The sequence below is a fragment of the Halichoerus grypus genome, chromosome 10, assembly GCF_964656455.1.
Source record: "Halichoerus grypus chromosome 10, mHalGry1.hap1.1, whole genome shotgun sequence".
NCBI classification, from domain to species: Eukaryota; Metazoa; Chordata; class Mammalia; order Carnivora; family Phocidae; genus Halichoerus; species Halichoerus grypus.
This window is the reverse complement of record NC_135721.1, coordinates 52763357-52786741: the sequence shown is the minus strand read 5'-3', so window position 1 is coordinate 52786741 and position 23385 is coordinate 52763357. Positions and strand designations below refer to the sequence as shown.

Sequence of the window (23385 nt, the reverse complement as noted above, 5' to 3'; positions counted from 1 at the left end):
GTGCTCTCTGCTTTTCTTCAGGCAGGTGTTAGTGTCTGAAATTGAGGTGGCCCTCTTTGGATAAGTGGAGCTTTAATGTAAACTGGACCTATGTCCCTGATGAAACTGGATGAACTCTGAACCACCCTGTAACTCTCTGATTCTAGGCTTCTCATTTTGTGAGATAATACATTCCTTATTATTCAGGCCACATTTAGTTGGGTGGGTAGTCTGTTACTTAGAGCCCAACACTCAGATACACTTTCTACTTTGTTAAGGAGTATATTACTGGACAGAGAGCCACACAGAAATCAGAATGAAATGATTATGAAACCCAGATCTGCCAAAAAGTACGACATACTAGTTTTTAGTAATTGATTTTTAAAAATTTAAACAGGGGGTGCCTGGGTGGCTCAGTCGGTTAAGCATCCAACTCTTGGTTTCAGCTCAGGTCATGATCTCAGGGTCATGAAATCCAGCCTGCACTGGGTTCTGCACTGGGCGTGGAGCCTGCTTACAATTCTCTTGCCCCCTCTCCCCCTCCACCACTCCCCTGCACTCTGTCTAAAAAATAAAATAAAATAAAAATAAAAATTTAAACAGCGTTTTGCATTTTATCAAGCATCTTAGATAATTACCTTACTCAATACCCACAAGAACTCTGAATCAGTCAGGCTGTGGACATTTTACGAGCATATATTTATTTGTGTGTGTCTGTGTGTGTGTCTGTGTGTGTATGTGTGTGTGTATAAATTCAGCAAACTCCATTATAGGTCTTCCAATTCTCTAACCCATGCATGTTCCACCACATTGTATTATATCTCACAGCATCAAACAAAATTCACTGAAAGCAACGTAACAACAAAATGATGATTCTCTCAGCACTTAACTGTTTGACGTTATCTATAAATAATGTGACCCAAGAGAATAATAAAAATGTCCAAATAGCTGCTACATGCCAAGTTCAAGCAGAGTGATCAGAAGAAATCTACAGCACCTTATAATAGCTCTACTAAAACATATATTAGCGTGTATGTATGTATGTACATGTATACATATATATTATACTTTATTGTATTTTAATTTTATATATATATATACATACGCATACACATACACTATAATTTTTTCTTCCACATGCCTGACTCAGTCTATGCTGTGAAGTCTCCGGGAGTCTTTTTTTTCTTTCATCTTAGTACCTAGCACTAAGTTTAATATGTGTAGTAGGCAAACATAAATGTTTGCTAAATTAAGAAATAAAAGATTTAGAATAACAGTCTCACTTTATCAGCTGTTCTAGAATATATCCAGTACAAAAATGTTATGATAAATCAACTTACGTAAATAAAAATGTTATTTACAAATTTTGAGTTTCCTTTATTTATGAAAAAGTCCACTTACCACTTAACAAATGAAATGACATTCTCACATGCAACTGACAATTTACTCAGATACGTAAAGAAAATCTTGAAGCATAAAAGAAGTCCTATAACTTTTAGAATCAATAGTTTCCTTTCCAGTAGCTTTCCCATTGTGCTAATGCACTTAAACTTTTTTTTTTTTGTATGTTTTATTTATTTATTCAGAGAGAGAGAGAGAGAGGCAGAGGCAGAGGAAGAAGCAGGCTCCCCGCCTAGCAGGGAGCCCGATGCGGGACTCGATCCCAGGACCCCGGGATCACGACCTGAGCCGAAGGCAGACGCCCAACCATCTGAGCCACCCAGGCGCCCCTGCACTTAAACTTTCTAATTGTTTATTCATAGGACTTTCAGAGACCTCCATAGCCCTAGACGAAAATATAACTAACCCAGCTGCACCTTTGCTGACTTCCCAAGCCAGCAGGAAAAGTGTCTACTTATACCTATCCATCATTTACCTTTACAGTCCAGGAGAATGGAATGGGAACTGGCTTTCCAAACATGAATAAAAATGCATCCCCTGCTTCAGAGGAGCCCACAGGTTAGGGGAGGCAATTAAACACATTTCCAAATAGCCATTAATTGCTCGAGGGAATTGGGAAAGTTTTCACAGAATGCCACGGGAATGGGATCTTGATCTTTGCCAGACAAAGGAGAAGCACAGTGCAGATGGAAGAAAAAGTAAAAACAAAAGCACCAATAAGTTTAAAAAAAAAAAAAAAGATGAGGCACTTGAGAACCATTAGTATGACTTGGTTATAGCATAAAGATAGCTAGAAATAAGGATCAGAACATGAGTGTCATGCAAAGGAATTTACATTTTTTAAAGGTTTTATTTTTTTAAGATTTTATTTATTTATTTGACAGAGAGCACAAGCGGGGGGAGCGGCAGGGAGAGGGAGAAGCAGGTTCCCCACTGAGCAGGGAGCCTGATGTGGGGCTCAATCCCAGGACCCCGAGATCATGACCTGAGCCGACGGCAGATGCTTAACTGACTGACCACCCAGATGCCCCAGGAATTTAAATTTTTAATATAAGATGTAGCACTGACTTTCAAATGAGGCAGTGACGTGGATTTCCTTTTCAGAAGAAAAACTGGCAATATGAAAGAAGGAATGAAGAAGGAAGAAACTGGAGGCAAAAAGAACAAAGCATTAAGTACGCTATGGAAATGGTCCACATGAGATCTAAATGAAACTCTAACAATGCCAGTGGCAATAGGAATAAAGAAGCTGATTCAAGAGGCATTGGGGGATCTAAAAGGGAAGACCGTTTGCTATAATATGATACTTATGTTCCTGAAAAAACTTCATGCTCTTAAAACTACACATTAAAATAACATGGCTTGGGGCGCCTGGCTGGCTCGGTGGGTTGAGCATGCAACTCTTGATCTTGGAGTCGTGAGTTCAAGCACCACGCTGGGCATAAAGCTTACTTAAAAAATAAATAAACACCACACTAGCAGCTAGTGTGTTTTGGATTCAGCTGCCACTACTTAACAGCATGAAGCATTAATACACTGGGAATATTATAAATACATTTTCCTCTTTATCAATAGTACATGAACCAAAATGGAATTCCTCAAAAACCCCCTCTCGTAAGTGATTGAGCCTCCTACCCCCACACCAGGTCAGGCCAGTATTCCTATGTTATACTCTTTCAGTATTATACTCTTTCAGTACAGGATGCAACTGATGACTGCTTAAGACTTAACTAGTAGTAAAGGAGAGAAAAAGGCATACCAGGTTTCCAGATAGGAGTGAATGAATAGATACTGTTTCTAGGAAGAAAAATTAGAGAATAATGGAAGCATGAATAGGAAGACAATAATGAATGTGGTTTTGGTTATGATGAGTTGAGGTGACTGACAGACACCCTCATTTAGATAAATATCCTATAAGCAGTCAGATCCATGGACTGGAGCAGAAAAGAATGAAAGTATGAATCATCAGTACACAGGAGATGATGAAACTTTGAGAATAAACAAAGAATTTATGCATTCACTCAATTCACTTATTCAACAAATGTTCCTGTAATATGGAGGGGTCTATGCTGGCAGCTGGCATAACATAGGAACACGGTCTGACCCGGCACGGTGGTGGGAGGCTCAGTTACTTCCTTGAGGGACTTTTGAACCATTCCAAACATAGCCTATGCAAAAGGCTCTGATGGTAGAATAAACAGATGGCAGAATAAATCTAGCATACAATACTGAATAAAACGTTCACAAAGACCAAGTTGCTAGAGTATAGAGAAAAAGGAGGAACATGGTAAAAGAAGCTGAAGTAAACAACAAGTAGAACCTACTGAGTCCATGCACTATGTTAAGGTGATGTTAATCCTATAATATATAGGATTTTAATTGGGAAAGTGATACAATCAATATTTAAGAGGGCCTTGGACCAAACCCAGATGAGAAGCTAGCAACAAAGATTAAAAATGGTCAGAGATACAGAACAGCAACCAGCAGAAAATGCCACAGAAGCCAAAAAAGGAAAGAACTCCAAGAGTTTCCAACAAATTCCAACATTACAAAGAAGTCAAGTAAGAAGAATGAAGAACCGAATACATTTAATGAGTAGCAACTGGATTTCCGGGCACTCTACTGTCACCACAATCTGAGGTGCTCTTATTCCCATTTTACACTACTAAATAAGGTCAAGAGTTTATGGTATTTGTTCAAGGTCACACAGCTAATGAATGGCAGAACGAGAATCTAAATTCAAATTTTTCCAACTCCAAAGCTCGTGCTGGTATTAGAAGATTACTGCCAACACAATAACTTTCAGTTAACTGCAGATACATAATCATTCTAGACCAGTGCTATGTAATCAAAATTTCTGCTCTGTACTGACAGAAATGTTCTATATCTGCACGAATGCAGGAACCACTAGACACAAGGAGCCACTAAGGGCTTGTGATGTAGCTATTGTGGCTAAGGAACTGAATTTACAATTTTATTTAATTTTAATTCATTTTAATTAAAATTTCAACAATTACATGTGGCTACTAAATTGCACATCACAGATCTAGACTGTAGTAGATTGAAAACAAGAAAATGAGCAAATAAAAGAGTCAAGAAGTATGATGGTAAAGACAGAGTGACAGCCAACAAGAAGGCAGAGTTTAAGTAATCTGATTTTTCATAAATTCATTATTTACCTGAAAAAGATTATTACTATGAGTTAGTTTATAATTCATAAAATTCTCTTTGTTAGGAAAACAGCTGCAACATAAGTAGATATAAAATCACGACTTCCCTTATTACAGTACTTGTTTTTCCTGATATTCCAATTTTTATTAAAGATTGCCTTACAAGTAAATAATACTATAGGATGTCAGCTTACTGCATGCCAGTAACAGGAGATTCCTTGTGGCATCACACTCAGGCAGATATGATAAAAAAAAAAATCAGCCCTGAAATTAGACAGATTAAGGATTAATAAAACTGCTAACAGCTCCATTAAGACCAATGGTAAAGATTTGATCTTTTCTGTAGGTTGCTATGCTTCACTGTCTTGTACTTAGGTTTTAAAATGCTTATCTAGGGGCGCCTGGGTGGCTCAGTCTTGTTAAGCGTCTGCCTTCAGCTCGGTCATGATCCCAGGGTCCTGGGATCGAGCCCCGCACTGGGCTCCCTGCTCAGCTTCTCCCTCTCCCACTCCCCCTGCTTGTGTTTCTGCTCTCGCTATCTCTGTCAAATAAATAAATAAAATCCTTAAAAAAAAAAAAACGGAATAATTTTTAAAAATGCTTATCTAATTCTCACACACAAATAAAAATGAATACTCTGTATTTACAAAGGACAAAAGAGAACTGGTTAGAGTACACATAAGTTTAATAATGCTACCAAAACAAGTCAAAGTGTCATCTCACGGAAATGTTTTTGGGATAGCAACAGATTATCGCATGGCCCTCCTTGTGATACTCCTAATAAAGGGCTTTAACTGACAAAACAAAACTCTAAGGAAGGAACCTATAAGAACCTATGGACTGTTGAATTTTCAGTGCTAAATTTTAAAAGATTTCCTATAGAAATCTTCAAATGTGTAAAAAATTTTTATAGTACAAGGTTACAAAAACCAAAGACAAACCCAGAAACATATATTAGTCATAGCTCATTTCAAAATTTTATTCCTGTGCCAGATCTATGCATTAGCTGTCAACTCATACCACAAAAAGGGTATGGGAGTTCAAGGAGAAAATTCAGAAAAGGAGAGTAGATGTGAGCTGTTGAATAAAAGGTTTATTTGGAAGTATAAAAGTGAGGAAGTAATTTTAACTGGCAAGCTTGAAATAGAATAGATGCTTTATAGACTACACTTTGGAGATCATTTTCTCTTTTTAAGAAATTGTTATCCATTTAGTTAACGCTTACTAAGGTAATAAATGGAAAAAATAAGTACAAAAAATTTTGTAATAAAATATTTTCTTGGGGGCCTGGCTGGCTTAGTCGGTAGAGCATGCGGCTTTTGATCTCAGGGTTATGAACTCAAGCCCCACATTCGGTGGAGAAATTACTTAAAAAAAATTTTTTTTTCTCTTAAGAGTAATTTCGTAAAATACTGTCACAGTTAGAACCTTGTTAAAATACCAACCTCAATCATTACAAAATCACTACCCGATCAAAAAATTATGCTGAATTGTTGAGTCATGCTTACAATGAAATACAGTTAAAAACCTTGGAATAAAACTAACTGTAATGAGTCAACTAGAGCATGGTACTGTTAAAATCTCTTTAAATTTAATCTTTCAAATAAGAACTAAATTATAAAAAAATAAATCCATACACTGCCACAAGTTCAAAAAAAAGGAAGAAAAAAATACAAAAAACAAAACAAAACCCTCCCTTTTGTTGAAGTACACAAGAAACTCAACAGTGATCAATATAAGAATATCAGTGATCAGCCCTGAAAAGGCTCACTTGCCATTTTATACTTTTGGTACAATCTGAATTTTAAGCAAATGAATTAATAGTGTCTTTAGAACTTTAAAAAAAAAATTAAGAATATCAATCTACAACTAGATGTTCCCCTTACATAAAACCTGAACTCAGAAAATGGTTTTTTTAGACCTATGTAACTTCGTCAGAAGTTATTAAAACAAAGACTGACAAAGTATTAACCTCTTCTCTTGTTAATACTCCTGTTTCTTAGATTCATTCCCTAGGTCACTGACCCACTGGTACTCTCTCTTGGGTCCACTTACTATTTAATAACATTTACTTAATACCCTATTAACTGCATATCAAGTCCCCCCAAATCAGTATTATAATCCTTTTCCATACTCCTCACCCTCAATCTCACCCCATTTGCCTCAGCCTTTAATCTCAACTTCAGATGATCTTGCCTCAAACTATCTTGAATTACTGAGAGAATTTAGGCCACCTCCCATGAACTACATTAAAATGTATCTGTTGCCATGGCCTACTCGCCTCACTCTTTTTTTATTTTTCCCTCCTCTCTTTTGATGTCCCTTCTTTCCCTTTATCCCTCTTCTTTCTGCCACTTCTAGGACTCATTCCATTAACTATCCTTTCTTACAGCTCCCTCGCCTGGCTTCTCTTCTAATTCTAAAGAATACCAACATCTGGGCATCTGGGTCGCTCAGTTGGTTAGGTGTCTGCCTTTGGCTCAGGTCGTGGTCCCGGGGTCCTGGGATCAAGCCCCGCATCGGGCTCCCTGCTCAGCGGGGAGTCTGTTTCTCCCTCTGCCTCTCCTCTCCAGCTTGTGCTTGCTCTCTCTCTCAAATAAATAAATGAAATCTTCAAAAGTAAATAAGGAATACCAACATCTGCTATCCTAAACAGAACTCACCCCCAACTGTAAACCACTTAACTTTTCTTTGTCCTTTTTTTCATAAATGTCTCAGAAAAGGAACTGACACTCATTGCCTCCACTGTCTCATCAGCACTCACTCCTTTATTCCACTTACTCATTCACATATTCCTTCTTCAAACACTACTTAATATCTGGTATATATCAGTATTTGTAATAAAACAATGAAAAGACAAAGACAAGGCCTCTGCATTCTGAGTTTACATTCCCTTGCAATCTTATTTTCATTACTTAGGATTTAAGTTACTGTCTTAAAGATTATGACCTCTATAACAGTTTTCATTTTTATCTCCTTCCCTCTCATGTTAACAGATGAAAAAAAAATCTCTTATTGCCTAAGGAGAGTCATATTTCATCCTACCTCCTTGGGGAACCTCAAACTATTAATAATTCTATCTTTTCCCTTTGAATCCTCAACTACACTCCCTCTTTCCAGGCTATTCCTTTTACCCCAAAATAAATTCTTCCTCAAACCTTCCTCCATAGCTCTTATCTTGTCTCATTCTAGTCAAAATTTTAAAGAACAGTCTATACTCAATGTTTGTCCACCCGTTTATCCCTCAACTCACAGCATCCTGGCTTTCCTTGTTATCAGTACAAAATGGTGTTTTCTTGTACTGTTGCTAGGGTCACCAGAACTCTCCTGATGCCTCTAAGATACTTTTAAAGTTCTTCTCTTTCCTCATCTCTGCAATATCTAGGCACTGCTGACTCCTTCAAATCTGACATCGCTCTACTAATTTTCCCACTCAATTTATTCTCAGACAACCTTCACAGATTCCTCATCTTCTATCTACCTCTTAAATGCAGTGTTTATGGTTTACCCTCTTCTCATTTTATATTCTTTCTCCATAGGATTTCATCCAGTTTCATGGCTTCAACTACTACCTAAGAGACCTGCACAGACAATGCTCAAATCTTTAATCCCAGCCCAGATTTCTCTTCTGAGCTCCAGATATAGTCAATTACCTGTTGGCCATTCCTACCTAGATGACCCACGATTACTTTTTTTTTAAGATTTTATTTATTTATTTGAGAGAGAGAGAAAGAGAGAGCAGAGGAGAAGGGCAGAGAGAGAGGAAAAAGGAGAAGCAGGCTCCCAGCTGAGCAGGGAGCTGCACGTGGGGCTTCATCCCAGGACCCTAGGATCATGACCTGAACAGAAGGCAGATGCTTAACCAACTGAGCCACCCAGGCACTCCGACCCACAACTACCTTAAATTCAACATGTCCAAAATAGAAATCAACATTACTCCCTCATATCTCCTTTTCCTATACCTCCTAGGCAGAGAATGTGCACTTCTGAAAAGATCCCAGATGAGGCTGATACAGCCAGTTCAGGATTCACATATTGAGAATCACTGCTCTAATACATATTACCTCTTCCTACCTTCAGGCTATCAAGTCTCTTCTATCCTAGGCCATGATATCTACGGAGCAAGCAGCAGTAATATTTCACAGGACTCTATCCTACTGAACTTACAGAATCTTGCAACATAGCATTCCAAGTATTAATTACCATATGATAAGAGAATGCTAGAGATAATACAACAGTCATCCCAGCAAACTGGAAGTTTCCTGAGGAAAGGACATTTCTTATATCCCTAGAACTGAATCTTAGCCAAGCAGGTGCTCAATAAACATTTGCTGAATGGATGGCACAATCATCTGTCCAGTCACCCAAGCCAGAAGCCACACAGGGTACACCCCTTTTCTTCCTACAACCCAACAGTCACCAAGTCCTATCTTCTACCTCTCAAAATGTGTCTCATACCTGGTCTCTCCTCCTCATCTGCATTGTCCCTACAGTCTTTTAAGTCCTCACATGAATTACTATAACAATTTCTTAACTGGCCCCCATTCCTACATTAATTTACTCTATTTTATTATCCACACGGCCACCATACTGATCTCTTTAAAAAAGCAAATGAGACAACGTAATTCTCCTGCTTAAAAATAATAGTTTCCCACTGGTTTAGGGAAAAAAAAGTTAACTTCTTCATATGATATGCAAACTCCTCTATGATCTTGCCTCAATCTAACTGACCACCCTCTTTCTCCTTTCCACCCTAACCCTCTACCCTCCAGCCATGATGAACTGGCTTGTATATATTATGCCTCTATGGCTTTAAACATAAAGCTCTCTTTCTAGACCACCTCTCTCATTGGCTAAATACTCATCCTTTTAAGACTCAGCTCAGGGGCGCCTGGGTGGCTCAGTTGGTATGTGACTGCCTTCGGCTCAGGTCATGATCCCAGGGTCCTGGGATGGAGCCCCACATCGGGCTCCCTGCTCTGCGGGGAGCCTGCTTCTCCCTTTCCCACTCCCCCTGTTTGTGTTCCCTCTCTCACTGTCCCTCTCTCTGCCAAATAAATAAATAAAATCTTTAAAAAAAAAAAAAAAAAAAGACTCAGCTCAGCTCTTTCCCTGCCACCACCAAGTGGCGCAGAAGCAGAGGCTCAGGTGCAGTCAAGATTCGGCTACACTTGTAATCCACAGCCATGCCGCCATGGCCGAGGAAGGCACTGATGCTGAAGGTGTAATGGACATTAATACTGCTTTACAAGAGGTACTGAAGACTGCCCTCAGCCACGATGGCCTGGCATGTGGAATTTGCGTAGATGCCAAAACCTTAGACAAGCACCAAGCCCATCTTTGTGTGCTTTGCGCCCAACTGTGATGAGCCCATGTATGTCAAGTTGGTGGAAGCCCTTTGTGCTGAACACCAAATCAACCTAATCAAGGCTGATGACACAAGAAACTAGGTGAATGGGTAGGCCTCTGTAAAACTGACAGAGATGGAAAGCGCCACAAAGTGGCTGGTTGCAGTTGTGTGGTAGTTAAGGGATATGGCAAAGAATCTCAGGAGAAGGATGTCATCAAGGAATACTTCAAAAATGCAAGAAAAGAATAAGAAATTTGGTTCTTGTTCAAAAAAAAAAAGGGGGGGGGGACTCAGCTCAGACACCTCATCTCTCTCTTCAGGAAGCTTTCTCTGAGTGACATTTGTCTACCTGCCCCATCCTCACCCCAGTTTGGATTAAGCCTCTCCCCTGCCATGTACTTTTTTATTTTTTTTAAAGATTTTAAAGTAATCTCTACACCCAACGTGGGGCTTGAACCCACAACCCCAAGTCCAAGAGTCACATGCTCCACTCACTGAACCAGCCAGGCACCCATCTCCTGCTAAGTATTCTTAAACACCCCACATTTAGTTTGTTAATAGCACACATCACAATGCATAGTTGTTTTGTTTACTCCACTTGATTAAGTTCCTTGGAAATTACAAATGTGTCTTATGTTTGTACAGTGTGAGGTATGTTAACAGATACTTAACTAAAATTTAAATAAATACATTCCTTGCTATTCTCTAAAGAAATAGAAAAATTACCTGGAAAAGCTATAAAATCTAGACTGCTTGCCCCCATCCCTAGAGTTCTGGATTCAGCTGGTCCAGGATAGGACCTGACGAGTTCCCAGATGATGCTGACACTGCTATTTCAAGTTATCAGTGCTCCAAATATGTTTTCTCTTCCTATCTCCAGGATTTAAAGTCTTTTCCTAGATGCCTCCAACTCTTCCTTCTGCAATCCTAATAACCTTTTCAGACCCAAGTCAATTTTCACCTCCTTCACAAAACTTTCCCTAATGCCAAAGGAAATTGATCTTGCTCTTTCCTCAATTTCTATCAGGGTTTGTGTGCATTATTCATACGATAACTCGGACTAACTTTTTTCATACCTACTGGCATTTGTCTAATGTTCTAGATTTAAATGAAGATAGGAAACCTGCCTTGATCATTTTAATATTTTCAACAACCAAGCACAGTAACCAGTGAACAGCAGACAAAAACTACAAGTATTTGTGATATGAATGAATCCCTGTTGCTTGCCCAGACTCTGGGCCCACGGTCTGACTTGCTTAATCCTCCCGGCCCAAGCTGACTTCCTTATACTGCCATGTACTTTTGCTTGCTTTACCACCCATAACAGAGGCCTGATCTACCCAGAGTTATCTGTCCCTCGCGTTGCTTTGCTGACTAACCCTCAGTCAGCTTCTTTACCTTGCAATCTATGCCTTTTTAATTTTCTCATCCACTATGGGACATAATGAGCAGAGAAATTTTCTCATGAGTAATGTGAATTTTAATTCTGCTGGCCATAAGACAGGTTGCTTACTTTGTTGTTGCTATACAGCCTTTGTCACAAAATCTGAACTAAAATATGCTGTGCGCAACTCCAGTGCAGGTATCATGGACAGTAATAAATGTTTTGACTTCTATTTACAGATTAGGGAAATTATTTTATTTTATTTTAAAGATTTTATTATTTATTTGAGAGAGAGAGAGCACAAGCAGGGGGAGCAGGAGAAGGGGAAGCAGGCTCCCCGCTGAACAGGGAGCCCAATGCGGGGCTCGATCCCAGGACCCCAGGATCAGGAACCGAGCCAAAGGCAGACGCCTAACCAACTGAGCCACCCAGGTGCCCCAGACTGTGGAAATAATTTTAATAAAAAGTTTAAAAACACAAAGCCATAGAAAGGTCATTTATAAAATTAAAGGTTTTCCTAAAAAAACAAATTTAAAAGAAAAGCCAATTACTTACACTCCGTATTCATATACGCATCCAAAATAAAATCCTATTTTTTTTAAAAGATTTTATTTATTTATTTGACAGAGAGAGAGAGAGCACAAGCAGGGGGAGCGGCAGGCAGAGGGAGAAGCAGGCTCCTCGCTGAGCAAGGAGCCCGATGCGGGGCTAGATCCCAGAACCCCGGGATCATGACCTGAGCCGAAGGCAGTGGCTTAACCAACTGAGCCACCCGGGCGCCCCAAAATCCTAGTTTTAAATTATCCTAAGTACATGGTAAAAACTATTTCTGATGCAAGAAAAGTTAACTAAGTTTCTAAAAATGCTCCTACAGGGGCGCCTGGGTGGCTCAGTCAGTTAAGCGTCTGCCTTTGGCTCAGGTCATGATCTCGGGGTCCTGGGATCGAGCCCCACATAGGTCTCCCTGCTCAGCAGGAGTCTGCTTCTTCCTCTCACTCTCCCTCTTTGCTATCTCTCTGTCTCAAAGTCTTTAAAAATAAATAAATTAAAATAAATTTAAAAAATAAAATAATAATGCCCCTACAAAATTTACTTCTCCAAAAATTACTCAGAGACTTTTCAATCACACAGACCTAAACAAACACTCTTCTGTGTGATCATTTTATTCTTTTTCTGCATGTCAGGAACACTGAAGTACTCTATCTAAAATACAGATGCCTACCTAGAGAAAAAAATTGTGAAGACATCTATTTTATTTACTTCAGTAAACATACACTATTTTATCAAACAACTGACCATTAGTTGGGGGGGGGGGGGGATTCCTAGAAGCTCAGTACTCAGGTGTGTGTGTGTGTAAAATCTTCATCCCACCTGGATGTTCAGCAGTTTAAAATTCAAAAAGAGGTGAAGAAGAGGGAAAGACTTTACTCTCAGGAAATAAAGAAACTACTTTTAATATAGCAACTAAAATAACTGTCAGAAAAGATTGCTGATAAGTTCAATCCAATCTTTTTACTTTCCTCTTACTTGAATTAATCAGTGATATTCATAAGTTAATTCATAAATTAAAACCCACTGACAAAATTGTCAATATGGTCATGATACTCCGTAAGTTATAATCAAGTTTTCCAAAGGGAGTGAAAATTTTCAGAATTCCATGCTCAATTAACTAGAAAAATGAACCAGATCACTCCAAAGCCCAAATTATTTGAGTTAATTAATACCCCATATAGCAGAGTTGACCTATAGGTATGGTCTGGATACTTTCAAACCAGTGCTGCATTCAACAGACCAAAATAATTCTAAACTTGGGAAGCCACTGTCACAACAAACTAATTAGGTCCTGAAACGGTATTGACAGAATGGTAGAAGAAAGAACCAAGAATAAATCAGAAAATACTGAAAAGAAAACTGGAAAGAGGGAAATAATGAACTAGAAGGAAACAGTATCAAAAGGTAAATCTTAAAATATTTTTTTAAGATAAGAAAACACTGAGTACCAGGAAGGTAAATTTAACAACTAAAAAAGGAATTTCCCAAATTCAATCTGTTGGTCAAAGGGGGGTGGGGGGGGGACACACTACAGGGAAAACAAAACAAAACAAAACTTGGAAACCAGCTCATTCCGATCTATAACACATAAGCAACAAAAGGTTGGATCATTATTCCTCACCATGTACTGTTTACAAATGCTGGTAAAAACACCCACTGCAATGGTCAAAGATCTTCAAGTAAAATACATGTATAAGGAAGTGGCATTAAAGCACTAGAGTGCAATTCGTAACTCCAAAAAACTATGCCAACAAAAAGACTGCACTATGAATGGTCTTGATCTAAGCTGTGTTCTGTAGCAGTCTGGAAAAACCTAAGTTTTGTAACTTTGGGGGCCAAAGCTGTCTCTGAGCTGCCTCCCAAGTTGGCAGGAAAAAACTACCTCTATATATCAAACTCACTAATCATTTATTAAGTCTGTTCCTAATTTGGATTTTAAGTACAATGATAAGTGCACTTGATTTGTCCTGTATTTTAAATAAAAGCTGACTTACTTGAATTTTCTAGTTTCACTTTGTTCCCTCACAATCACATCGAACTGATTTTAAGTTGCAGTCAACAGAATTTCTCTCTCCGATAATCCACCGCTCTATTTTGAAACACTTAAATTCTACACACAGGGTGAAATACAATCCAAGAAATTACCCAACGTCAAACAATCGGTCTAAAAATCTTCTGACAACTGTTGGAAGACTTTTAGAAAAAGCCTAACAACCAAATCACATGTCTGAATATCTGACACATATGGAAAAGCACTGCGAACTTTTTCTACTACGTATACAATTCGTGATTGCAAAGAGGAAACTGCAGCGGCTACCCGGAGCGAGAGAACCGGTAAGGTAACAGGCTACAAGGGCGTCGTTGATTTCTTGGCTACAGTGACAGAGGCGGGAGACACACCCCTAGCGTCGGTTTGAAACACTACAGCAATGAATTCTACCTAGGGATTAATGCGAGGGTTAAGGAAAGACAAATTTAAATCGCCATGATTCAAAAACAACCACGAGAGAGAGACTTACGAAGGTAACAAAGAAAACGAAAAACCCTTGACAGTAAAGAAGCACTGAAAACATATCCCCATTTATCAAAGACCGAGTTAGACTACGTTTTCAGGAACATATACCTTGGACCTTTCCGGTTCGCCAGTGCAGAGAGAAAAGCAGCAGCGAAAGGAACCCCATAAGGCTGCAAACAGCAGCAAAATACTAACAGGAGAAGGGAGAAGTGGCAGGATTCCTGCGAAAGCTCGCTGATTGAAAATGGAGTGGGAGAAAGAACAGGTCTGGAGAGAAAGTGGGTCTTATATAAAAAGCCATTTACCACGTATTAGTTCCCCCAGGATTCTGGAATATACCCGAACTTGAAGGAGTGAGTCTGGGGGTGAAAGGGGGGCTCCACGTGGAGGAGGATCCGGAAAAAAGTAATGCAGGGCGACGAGTGGCCAGGACCAGGCCAATGGCCGGGGAGAAGGGGGTCGAGGCCCGGGCGGACTCCCGGGGGCGCGGGGGGGAGGGGGCGGAGGGGCGCCCCGCGGAGGCCCGGGGGCGGGCGCGGGGGCCCCGCGGTCCTGTCAAGCAGACGGCCCACCGCCTCCGCCGGCCGCCAACACACCCGGGCCGCTGAGGGCTCTCTCGGACCCGCCGCGGCCCCAGAGGGGCCGGGTCTCTCGAATTTTCCACTGGGGGAAGCTGGCCGGAGGCATCGGGGCTCGCCCCCGCCCCCGGCCCTGGAAGCGGCGGGCGGAGGAGGGATGGTGCATTGGGGAAGCAAAGGTCTCACCATTTTGCTCGGCGGTCGGCGGCTCGCGCGGGAGGAGGAGAGTGTCGGCGCTCAGAAGGGCTCCCGCAGGAAGCGGCGGCGGCGGCGGCCCAGCTGTGCTGGGCTGAGGCGGCTGCGGCCCTCGGGACGCCCGCGGGGGAGGGGGTGCAGGCTGGGGGAGGGGAGGCGGTGCCTCGGGGCCCGCGCCGGCCGGGTGACTGGGCACACGGGAGCGGGCAGGGAAGAAGAGAAATTAAGGTCGAGATTCGGAGACAGAGAGAGCGGGAGGAGAGACGGCGAGAAAGGGGAGAGACAGAGAAGCAGAGAGAAAGAGGGGGAGAGGGGGCCAGACGGCTCGGGGTCTGCAGCCTAGCGCTCGCGCCAGAGCCGTGACGGACTCACTGCAGTGGTTCGCGCTGACCCGCAACCTCAAGGCACGAAAAAGGGGGAGGGCGGGAGAGGGAGGGGAAAGCGGAGCGCAGCGAGGCGGAGGGCGGGGGCGCGCGCGGAGCCGGCGGGGGGGCGGGGCTTCCGCGAGAGGCGCACATCCGGGAACCCGCGCGCCGGCTCCGCCGTGGCCGCCGGGGTGCTCTGGCGAGCTCTGGTTGGGGATCGCGGAGCGCGCGACCACGTTCCCTCCACCGTGGGCCGCCCTTTGCGTGCGGTGCGGGGGGAGGACAGGGACGGGGGCGCGGACGTCGGTGACGTCGCGTGGCGGAGCCCTTCCTGTCATGTGGCTGGAGGCGGGCAGGTGGGGGGAAGGCTGGGTCGGGAGGAGGAGGAGGAAATGCGAGGGTGCTGTGAGAGGGAGGAAATTTGAGGGGTGTCCGAGCTCCGGGGGAAGGCGTACTTGGTTCCAGGAGTAGGAACCTCGTGGGGGAGGAGCAGCAGATGAGCGGCCTTAAGGTGTCAGAGCCACCCAGGCACTGCACCAAAAAACAAAAACAAAAAAAGAGGAAAATCCAAGCCCTGGAGCTAGAAGGGAATCCGTTTACTCAGGAGGATTGGTATCTTTGCATCAGTGTACCGACTTGGACCCACTACAAAATTGCTCGGCGCATCTAGACTGTTGTCACCCCGGTGCAGCACCCGCAGGCCCACACCCCAGTATGAGCTGGCAGGGTCAGGAGCCAGGTTGGAAAGACAGGGAAGAAGAGCCAAAGCTGCCTACAGCTTGAGGCTGAGGAGCCACAAAACAGCTGAGTGGAAGAGCTGCTTCCCACTCCCGCAAAGACTTGCTCACCCAGTTCTGTATTTTCCTTAAACCCTCCAAGCTGCCGTTTGACGGGGTGCCCAGTGTTTGTTTTTGAAACACATTCGAAGATGGATTGCCCACTTATCCCTTTAGTAGGGCTATATCTACTTTGGTGGCAATTACCATTCCCAGAAAATTCAGACTGTAATGGGAAATGGAAGAGCATAAGGAGGAAAGTTATTGGGGGCGGCGGGGGGGGGGGGCGGGGAGCCGATGGGAAAGGTGTGATAAGGATAGGGAAGAAAACATTTTGCAATTATTTTAACCATTTATTCCCTTTCAAATTCTTGATAATCTTGAGGTTTATGTGTATGAAAGAGAGGGAGATAATGTTTTCTAGTCAGAAACTCCTTATTGACAAATCCTTTGAATAGTTTTATAAAAAGCCGTAGTGTTTTTAAAGGCAGTCTGTTGACGCTTGTCACATAAGAGTGTTACTCTTTGTGGTAATTATTTTTCCATGATAAGCGCGCATCTTTTCTAAGAGGCTCAGTGGCATGCCTTAGGTCTCTCTGTCTCTCCCCCTCTCTCTCTTTTTCTAAGAACTACTTTCTGTGTCCAGATGAATAAAGAAAAGTAACTAAAACATAAAATTGTCTCATACAGTGAATGCATCAAGCAAAGGCCAAGAAGTAACACTGCTTCTTATACTAAGTTTCTTGTATATGTTTCTATTTATATACTAATATGTTACGTTCTAAAACAGGGAAAAGTCCCTAAGCTAAAATGTGTGTCATTTATGTTTTTAGGTATATTATTTTAATTAGTTTATCATAAAATTAAGATGTGCTCATTTTGTTAAAAGTAGTATATAAAAAAATTCCGCCCCCTTAACTCCACTTCTTAGAGGTAATCACTGTAACTGCATTCGTGTATATGTCCCTTGGACAGACTCAATGAAAATCAAATTATCATTCTGACTGAGGATTAAATACCAAGAAAGAATTTGATTTACATGGGATGCAGGAGATTTAGAGTAACCCATAATTTTGTGAAGATTTGAGCCAATTTAGACTACCATCATTCAACAAGTATGTACTGTGAACCTAAATCAGAAATTCAAAAGCTAGGCACTGTGAAAGATTGGTTAGCCTCTGTTACTGACCAAAGCAAGAGACAGAAGGGCCAAGTCTACTTGGTCCTTCTCATCCTACAAATCTCCCAGATACACCATTTACATTCTCTCAGCCTTGTGTATACTGCATAAAATACAGGCATGTAGCAGGTTGCATCTCTGACACTGAAACTAATTAGTCTATTTTGAATCCATTGAGAGAGGTAAACCTAAAATGCACCTTTAATACACAGGGTTTTTGCCCTAAGGTTCAAAATGATTAAAACTTAATGATTCCATTAAGTTTTTGTGTAAAGCTTAGTATGGGAGGGGGCAAGTACCAAATAGTCCTGCAGCAAGTATGCATGTTTTTAGATAACTAGGTAAGTGAAAGACAAAGGACATAGCTAACAAATGGATCTTTTTCCTGGAAAACTTAGCAACCAAAAGATGACTGTTGGGGAGTTTTATGTCAGGTAAGTTGGAGGGAGACACACTTAAGACATCCCAGTTACAAGAATAGTAACAGCTATGGATGAGGTAATAAGTACTAATGGCAGAGGAAAAGAAGGGGTAAATATGAAAGACATGAAGCAAAAATGCACTGACAATGCAACTTAGTAGATGTAGGGAACAAGGAGAGGAAGAAATAAAAGATGACCAATTTGGGGCGCCTGGGTGGCTCAGTTGGTTAGGCCACTGCCTTTGGCTCAGGTCATGATCCTGGACTCCCAGAATCGAGTCCTGCGTTGGGCTCCCAGCTCAGTAGGGAGTCTCCTTCTCTCTCTGACCTTCTCCCCTCTCATGCTCTCTCTTAAATAAATAAATAAAATCATTAAAAAAAAAAAAAAAAGATGACCAATTTTAGTTTGGATGACAGAAAATAAGGATGGCATTAAAAGAAACAAATCAGGAAAAGTTTGGATGCTGAGTGGAGAAAGATGAGTTTGGATTTAAGAATGCTGAGCTGCTGATGAGAGATCCCAGTGGAAGCATTCAAGTAGGAGCTGGAAGTGCAGGTTAGGAGGGAGTAGAGAAGGGAATCGACTTCAAAACAGGTTGAAAGCGAAATCTTCAAGTTTTCTCTTATTTAGAGATAGAAAAAAAAGATGTAAAGATAGTAATTAAGCTGTTAAGCAGAAAGCAAATTAAAGAGAAAGAAAGTTTTAAGAAAGAGTAATGTTTATAGTCCTATTCGACCACAGACAGCCTCAGGCTTCAGTGTCTCCACAATTATCTTTAAGAAGTTAGAAATGTCACAGGAAATCTTATGTGTAGACTCTCCAGATCATTGTGATATCCAGAAATCTGCCTTATTCTTAAAGGACTGGTCACTGTCATTTATTCATATATAAGATTTAAGGGTGGTAGAAGAAAGAAATTACCACTCCTGTAGTTGTTTCAGATAATTCCAGTGCAGTATTACCCCAAAGTGTCCACACTTTTATTCATGATTATACTGACTAATGTCAACTAGAAACCATGTTTAATTTTATACTCTTACACATAGGAAGAAAATGCCAATTAAAAAGGAGAGTTGATTAAAATGACTTGAAAGTAATGTCTGTTCCTTTGTAGTTCCTTTGTTTTTTGTTAATGCAGATTTAAAGGAAATGTCTACCTCTCCTCCTAGCTAAAACACATATGTCCCAGTTCAAGAATCCCAGACTTAAGAATATTTTGTACCTTTTTGCCACCTAGTTTCACACCACAAAAGTCTCTTTCAGTGGACATGAGGTTGCATGGGGAATAGATTGCCTTCCTTCCCAGAATCCTCTTTTGTACCAAGGAAAGAGCAGGGATGCCAGCTCACCCCTTACCCAAGGGTGTGGTTGAGGAAAGGTTCCTCAGCACCTGAGATGGCAGGGAAGTGGTTCCTTCCCTTCTTGCTAAGCAGTAGAGGTTTGAGCCAAGGATTCTAAATTCCATCTTGGAAACTCATTTCTCCATAGAAACCATTTTACAAAGAGTTTTATAAACAATGACCTTTCTGCAAAAGCCTATTTAAATTATAATGTAGCTGAAGCTCTGTATTTGCTATTAAAAACATAATGGTAGAAAAACAATGCTCTTAAAAAGATATAGCCTTATGAATTAATGAGTTTGGGGAAAATGTATACCAATTACTAGATGGAATTTTAAAATTTTTAAGCATAAGTACTTTAAATTATGGATATTGTGTGCAACTTTTCTAATTCTCCTAAGAATTAATAACATTGAATTTGTTCAAAATAAAATCCTCAGTCATTTAGTTTTCAGATGAAACACAAATCAGAAATATTTTTAAATTTGGACAAGTTTCCCAAAATTATGTGATTAATTGGTTGTATAAGTTATTTTCATATTATATACTGGGCCAAAAAGAAAAGGAGGAAAAAGTCTTCGTGAAATGTATTCCTAAAGCTCTTGAATCCACATCTAAATCTGTGTGTTGGAGGAATATTCCACAGTGCTTTTAGAGGCAGTCTGTTAACACTCTTTACATAATGAGCAATTCTTTTTCTGTGCTGATAATTGTTCCATATGATACGTACATTACAATTGGGTAGTTATCTGCATAAAGATGAATGTTGAAACATGAGGTAAAGGACAGAAATCAGAGAGCACAGAAGCAATAGAGCAGGACCAAATGCAGAACCAAAGGTAGCATCGGCTTTTAAGTGATGCAAGGAGAAAGAAGTGAAAGAAAAGATGATGGACTCGGCTCTGGGGGCTCTGGGCGGGAGACCCAGCAAGAATGCCCAGGAAGCTGAAGAAGAGGAGTTCAAGATGAAAAGGATGGTCCAGCAGCGTGTCAAAGAGGACCAAGACAGATGGGAAAGTTCAGGCAGTTGGTATACACCTGGACATTTCCATTGAGATGTCCTAGATTATGTCTTGAAATAGTTTTTCTGAATTAGAACTCTCATTTGTTTCTTTGGTGTCTTGCTCTTAAAAGTGAGTACCAAGAAAAAGCTGTGTATTTCAATTTTGATAGTATTTCCACTTTAGGCATTTACTAAGAGTATTTACCGTGTAGCATTAATCTGAAAAGTATTTACCTAAGCATAACAAAAAATAGGATTTAAATAGAAAATGGACATATTGGGGTGCCTGGGTGGCTCAGATGGTTAAGCGTCTGCCTTTGGCTCAAGTCATGATCTCAGGGTCCTGGGATCAAGCCCTGCAGGGTCCTGGGATCAGGCTTCTCCCTCCCCCTCTTCCTCTCCCTGCCGCTCCCCCTGCTTGTGCTCAATCTCTCTCTCTGTCAAATGAATAAATAAAATCTTTTTTAAAAAATAAATAAAAATAAATAAATGAAATGGACATATTATGACACTAGAGAAGATCTGTTTTTCATACTTGTTAACACATTTATATACTTACACACTCCCAAATACCTACATGTGCTCCACACATGAGATAGCATGTAAGTCCAGAGTGAGACCCTAGTTCTAATCCCACCTCTGGCTCCAGTCCATTTCTGTGTAAATTTTGGATAGTCCGTTTAAGTCTAAGTCTGCACTGTCTAATATGGTGGCCACTAGCCTCTTGTGGCTATTCAAATTTAAATTATTTAAAACTGAATAAAATTTGAATTCAGTTCTTCTGTCTTATTTTTTTTAAAGATTTTATTTACTTATTTGTCAGAGAGAGAGAGAGAGCACAAACAAGGGGAGCAGCAGGCAGAGGGAGAAGCAGTCTCCCTGCTGAGCAAGGAGCCGGATGCAGGACTCCATCCCAGGACCTGGGATCATGACCTGAGCCAAACGCAAACGCTTAACCGGCTGAGCTACCCAGGTGTCCCCAGTTCTTCTGTCCTATTAGCTACATTTCAAATGCTTGATAACTGCCTACCTAGTGGCTACCATATTGGACATCACAAAAAGTTCTCTTGGACAGCACTCATCTAAGTCCTTTACCTGAAATTATTCATCACTGACCACAAATATAATATTTGTTTATTATGAGGGTAAGAAAAATTTAAATATAACAAACTAATTGAAACTATATTATGTGCCCTTAACATTTGACATATAATTGACACTAAAAATAAACCAGAAAAGTATATTTGAACAAATAAAAATGTGCTGATGTCAGAAAAAAAATTGTGTATGCGTGTATGTTAAAGAGACTGAAAAATGAAAAATTCAAAGTACTGTCAATACTTTTACTGACAAAAACGTATATATTCTTTTTTTTTTTTAAAGATTTTTATTTATTTATTTGACAGAGAGACACAGCGAGAGAGGGAACACAAGCAGGGGGAGTGGGAGAGGGAGAAGCAGGCTTCCCGCGGAGCAGGGAGCCCGATGTGGGGCTCGATCCCAGGACCCCGGGACCATGACCTGAGCCGAAGGCAGACGCTTAATGACTGAGCCACCCAGGCGCCCCAAAAATGTATATATTCTATATTAAAATGTTTAATCTAGTTTTTTCAGCATCAAACAATATATTACAACAAAAAATTTTAATTTATAAAAATATTATTAGCAAATACATAGAATTAATAATTTATTTAGTTTTCATTAATGATTTTTTCTTACTATAATTCAAATTCCATATTTTATCCAAGCCATTAATATAAATTTCAAGTACCAATAAGTACACTGTAGAGAAATTCTAAGATGCAAAGAGAATGTAGTAGGGGATAAAGTATTAATCCTGCCATCTTACAAAGATGCTTAAGAGATCTTTAATAAATAAAGGATCAAGATTTCAGTTTTATAGTCCATCTAAAAATAACATCCTTACTGCTGATCAGCACCTTCAATATGCAACATATTGAATCTAGTTCTTTCAATTGTCAGGGTTTTTCTCAGGGAATTTTCATGGTAGACTGTGACTTCCAAAGGAAAGGAAATGAATAAACTAGCAAAAGAAGATTGGTTTGGCATACAATAGCCATTCATTAATTTAACTCATCTGATATTTGAAAAGATATACACTCAGAATCCAGCTAACCCCTAGAAAAGGAAACAATGTTTTACAGATTATAACCTACAGGTACTAGGAATTAGTTGCCTTTAGATGACAGACCTCAGAGGTCCCCACTGACTTCTCTTGTAAGTGAGGAGGCAGTGTAATGCCATCACATTGCCATTATATTGGGTTAAACCATAACTAGGGTATAACTTAGAATGGCATTTTCTAGATGGGGTTGTGGAGAGAGTGGAGAACACTGAGGCTAAATATTAGGCATTAGTAACTGGTCCTTTACATCCATTGTTTCCATTAGAGGGAACTACTCTGAAAGTTCCACTTTTGAACAAGCCTTTCCTCTCTTTTGCCTGGCTCTGAGCACTGGGTAATTTTTAGTGACATAAATGGAATAGCTTAATTCTAAGGGGCTCTTGGGGGAAAACCACTGGATCATTAACATGGTTATTATAGAAAATGTTTTAAGTACAGAAAAGTACAAAGAAAGGAAAATCATCTGTAAATCATACCACCAAGAGATAATCATTGCTTACATTTGGATGTATATCTAATCTTTTTTATGTATATATACAGAAAAATTTTTTTATATATATCTATTTATATATATTATTTACATAATTGGGACCTACTGTTTTATAACATACTTTTTCACTTAATATTTGATAATGTTTCCCACATCTGTAAATATTCTTCAAGAATATGATTTTTAGTTTTTACATATTCAATAATATTAATGTATCCCATAATTTATTTAACAAATGTCCTATGACTTAATTTTGAATTTGGTTGTTTTCAGTTTTTTCCTATTATAGACAGTAGCATATTAAACATCTTTGTAAATCTTTGTGCAAATCTCTGATTTTTTTTTTTTAAAGATTTTATTTATTTGACAGAGAGAGACACAGCCAGAGAGGGAACACAAGCAAGGGGAGTGGGAGAGGGAGAGTGAGAAGCAGGCTTCCCGCCGAGCAGGGAGCCCGACGCGGGGCTCGATCCCAGGACCCTGGGATCATGACCCGAGCTGAAGGTAGACGCTTAACGACTGAGCCACCCAGGCGCCCC

At 40.4% G+C, this 23385-nt stretch overlaps 1 protein-coding gene and 1 pseudogene across 4 annotated transcripts in view; one reads left to right on the top strand and one right to left on the bottom strand.

Annotated features, from left to right (window-relative positions):
* Positions 1-15570, bottom strand: part of PPP3R1 (protein phosphatase 3 regulatory subunit B, alpha) — a 77955-nt gene extending 62385 nt beyond the window's left edge. For 2 of the 4 annotated variants that reach the window (XM_036119291.2, XM_078056461.1), the window contains exon 1: positions 15116-15570. In XM_036119291.2, coding sequence (XP_035975184.1) covers positions 15116-15118 — 3 coding nt within the window. In that variant the 5' untranslated portion in view covers positions 15119-15570. The remainder of the gene's footprint in view (positions 1-15115) is intronic. The other 2 variants (XM_036119293.2, XM_036119294.2) reach the window with 2 other exon arrangements.
* On the top strand, positions 9745-10149 carry LOC118552691 (small ribosomal subunit protein eS12 pseudogene; annotated as a pseudogene).
* Positions 15571-23385: the final 7815 nt, after the last annotated feature.